At 16.0% G+C, this 5000-nt stretch overlaps 1 protein-coding gene across 1 annotated transcript; it reads left to right on the top strand.

Annotated features, from left to right (window-relative positions):
- Nucleotides 1–2299: 2299 nt before the first annotated feature.
- Nucleotides 2300–3679, top strand: PRSY57_1127500 (parasitophorous vacuolar protein 1, putative; the record flags this gene model as incomplete). The annotated part of the gene is made up of 1 exon (XM_012908239.2): nt 2300–3679. The coding sequence occupies one exon, from the start codon at nt 2300–2302 to the stop codon at nt 3677–3679; it is 1380 nt and encodes a 459-aa protein (XP_012763693.1).
- Between the last annotated feature and the right edge of the window lie 1321 nt (nt 3680–5000).

Raw genomic sequence — 5000 nt, forward strand, 5'->3', positions numbered from 1 at the left:
TATATTTTTTTATTTATTTTTTTTTTTTTTTACATATATTTATTTATTAATTTTTTTTTTTTTTTTTTATTATATTGTCATTATGAACATTTATGTTTAAAAAGAGTTTCCTAAATGGAAGGAACAAGGCATAATTATATTAACATGTTACATGAATATTTAATTTTTTTTTTTTTTTTTTTTTTTGAGAAGACAAAGGTGTTCAATATATATATATATATATATATATATATATATGTACATTATATATGTCATATGTGGATATGTTATTATAATATAAAGCAAATATATAAAGAGGATAATTTTTTTTTAAAATAATAAAATATGGTATTATTATAAATTTCACATAAATATATTATTATATATAATATAATATAATATAATATTTTTCCACATTGAATTTATGGATGTCATAATTATATTTTTATATATAAAAAAATCGACATTTATTTTTATTTCTTTTATTATTTTGGTTTATAGAAAAAAATACAAATTTTATAAAAAAAACAAAGTTACTAAGGATTTACAATATATATATATACATATGTGGTTATTTTTATTTATTTTATATGTACATCCTATTTTGTGGATATATATATATATACATATCTATATATATATATGTTTTTTTTTTTTTTTTTGAATGCATTGATTTTTATAAGTAAATTATAGTTAATTTATAAACATAATATTATATCACGTGAAAATACAAGCATGCAAGTTTTTTTTTTTCTTTTTTTAAATATATAATTTTTAATAAATATTAATATTTATAATGTTATATATATAATATAATATATTCATTTAATTTTAAAAAAAGAAAAAGGGATTAGGCTATATTTTATTATATAAAATATATATGAATCAAGTTTTTACTATATTATATACATATATATTTAACAAAAATATATTATAATTATACTACAGCAAAGAAGTATATTTAAATTAATTTTCTTTTACTTTTAAGAGCATTTTAAATATTTATTTAATAAAAATGAAAAAAACAAGTACAATGTGGACTTTTTTTTTTTTTCTTTCTTTTTTTTTTTTCTTTTCTTTTTTTTTTTTTTTTTTTCTTTCTTAAAATAAAAGAAAAATAACATTTTTATAAAATTTATAAATAAAAAAATATATTAAAAATAAAATATAATATTTTTATAGAAAACTTGAATGAACATATTATATATATACATAATAATTAAAAATAATTAATATATAAATATATTATTATATATATATATATTATTATATTTTTTCTATATCTTTAAATATTTTATTATATATAAAATACATGATTAATATTTATATATATATATGTAATATATATGTACTTATAATAATATTATATTATATATTATATATATATAATAATTTTATTTTTTCTTTTCATTTTTTTAATTATAATATATAATATATAATATATTTTTTAATAATATTATATTATATATATATAACTTTTCTCCATCATATATAAATAATATAATTATTATATTATATAAATAATTTTAGCCTTCTTTAAAAAGAAAAAAATAATTTTTTTTTTTTTTTTTACAGCATTTGAGAATATTAAATTAAAAATCATTTATATATTATATAAAGAAATTTGACAAAATAATTAATATATATATATATAATATAATATATGTATATATTTATATTTATATAATATTGAAAAAAATAAGAAAAACAAAAACTGAATAAAATTAGGGCTTTTTATTTTTTCTTATAAAATAATATTATATATATATACATAATAATAAGTAAATAAATATATATAATTATATTTATTTGCAAAATATACAATTTTTTTATTTTATAATATATATTATATATATATATATATTATATATATATTTATTTATATTTCTTTTTTGCTCCTATATTTTTGCTTCGTAAAATTATAGATATTTCTATGTTATATGAATTAAAGAAAGAAAATATGCTTATATATATATAATCATATATTAGTGTTATTAAGAAAAAGAATTAAAATAGATATATATCAAAAAAAATTTCATTCGTTATATATGTTTATATTATTGTTATATGTAAAATAATATATATATATTTAAAGCAAAAAGAAAAAAAGGAAATGATTAAAAATTGAAATAATTTTACGTACAAATATTAATATATATATATATAAAGAATTAAGTGTATTGCTTTTTTTTTTTTTTTATAATTTCAGCGTAAAGTATTATATTTAATATATATATATATATATATATATTTATTTTATTTTTTATTTTTTTTATTTTGTTTATTTTTTTTTCATTTTTTTTGGTTTGATCATTTCAAAATGATTAAAATAATATTAGGTAGCTTTTTATTTTTCTTTTATTTTTCGTCTTGTATTTATGGAAATGTGGTGGCCCCTAAGAGTGCTGAGGCTGTTCATACGTTGACAGCAAAACTTGATACGGAAAATAAGGCTCATCAAAAATATATAGATATTATAAATGAAGTTTTTTCGGAAAATATGGAGAATTTTGTTTTTTCAGTAACTACGAGTAATGGATTTACATGTTCGATAAATAAATTGGATGTTATTTTTGATAATAAAGTAACAGGAATGCAGAAGGTTTTTTCTGATGAGAACGTGCAATATATTAAAGAAGCTTCTCATGAATTTAAAAATAATTTGTTGGAATATATGAAAGGTGTTATGCCATCTGAAAATGATTTTTCTAATGTTAGAAAAGAATTTCAAAAAGTATGTGTAAAATATTTTTCAGAGTTAAGAAGAAAATTTTTCCAGATATATAGAGACCCCAATAATAAGAATCAAAACGAAAATAATGTTGATGTTGATAATCATATGAATATTGAAGAAATAAGCGAAGAATTCTTTTCTGATTTTAATCCTTTTGGAACTATGAAAATAAGAAAAGAACAAAATCCAGATTTATCACAAAAAGATAGTTTGGTATTAAATGAAAATAATAATGATTCTCTTACATCAGGAGATCAAAAGAATAATAATAATATTGTTCCTATGGAAAATAGATCATTTTCTTATTCTCAACAAAGTTCACACGTTGTAAGTTTTGATGGCCACGATGAACATGTTGAACAACAAGAACAACATTCTGGAGATAATACACAAGAAGACAAAGATCAACTTATGGACTTACCTTTTAACAAGGATAAAGTTTTTTCAACCTTCTTAAAAAATGTAACTCTTCTAATTGAAGGAAATTGCACAGAAGCTCAACAGCAAACTCAACAACAAGAAGAACAACAAAAAGAACAACAAGAAGAACAACAAGAAGAACAACAAAATGAAAAAGAAATTGAAAGTGATAAACAAGTACAAAAAGATGAAGAACAAAAAGAAAATGATGTACAAAAAAAACAAAAAGCTAATGCTTTCACCATTCAATTTTCAAGTAGTTTTAGTAGAAAACATATATCTACAACATGTAATGCTTCATCAGGTAATGGCTTCTTAAGAAAAGGAAACAAACCATTCGAACATTTTAATAGTCTTAATTTCGAAAATATGATGAAAGGAGTTTTTGGAATTATTCAAAATCCTTTTGAAAATGACCAACCCACTTTCCCATTCTTTAAAAATATTAATTCGATATCTGGAATTGGTAATGTTGATATCCCCAAAAATTTTATGAATGATTTTTTGAATAATGGAAATGATCAAAACACGCCAATATCGAACTAAATGCAGGCGAATTAATGGGACCAATTTGATTTATGTATATATTTATATTTATGTATATATTTATATTTATGTATATATTTATATTTATGTGCATATATAATATTTTTTTTTTATTTTTATTTTTATCCTTTTCCTTTTTTTTTTTTGAAATATATAAATATAATATATATTTATATGATTGTAATATATATATATATATATATATAAATGTATATATGTGTATATTTTAACCTCATATTCTTTTCTTTTTTTCCATAAATTTTTTTTTTCTTTTTATATGTCTATAATATATATATATATATATATATATTAATAACAATACACACATTATTTGCTATGAATGTATAGTTCTTTGTATTATATATTTTTACAAAAGAATTAATAACTGTATATAAGAAACTAAACCAATATAACTAAAAAAAAAAATTTTAAAATATTAAAAAAATTATAAAAAAATGATATTTATTTTATCCCTTACCATAATGCAGAAAGGGAAAATGAAAAAAGAAGAAAAAATATTTTATGTGAATATATGATCATTAAACATGTTAACCAAATATAAAAATACTTTATATATATTTTTTTCAAGTACTCATTTATTTTTATTAATTAAAAATTATATATCAAATATTAACATAAACTTTCTTTTTTTTTTCTTTTTTTTTACAAATATAATAAAATAAAATAGAACACTCTTGTTTTGGTAACCATATTATAATAAATCAGAGAATAAAACTATATGTATATATTTACATAAACATATTATCAATATTATATATATATATATATATATATATATATTATTTTAAAAAAAAATCACATTTTATTATAATTTCTTTTTTATTGAGTACATATGACCATGTTCAAATTTACTGTATTATAATTTTTTTTATTTAAATTATAATATCTTCTTAAATAAAGAATACAGATCTATGTATAAAAAAAATATATATATAACCTATTTTTTCAAGCAAAAATATATGAGATATATATATATATATATATATATATATATTATATATATATAATTATATGTATATGTTAATTATGTATATTTATATGTATTTATTTATATTTATTTATATTTATATGTATTTATTTATATTTATATTAGTACAAAAAAATTGATCATGTGAATTACATATTATTAAATATATATTTTTTTTTTTTATGTATTCTTAATTTTATAAAAACTAAAATATATATGATCCATCATATATATGTTGATAATAATAATAATTTGTATAATATGTATACGGTTCATATATAATATTATCATAACAAATAATATGTATTATATATATATATATATATATATATA

The sequence above is a fragment of the Plasmodium reichenowi genome, chromosome 11 (assembly GCF_001601855.1).
Source record: "Plasmodium reichenowi strain SY57 chromosome 11, whole genome shotgun sequence".
NCBI classification, from domain to species: domain Eukaryota; phylum Apicomplexa; class Aconoidasida; order Haemosporida; family Plasmodiidae; genus Plasmodium; species Plasmodium reichenowi.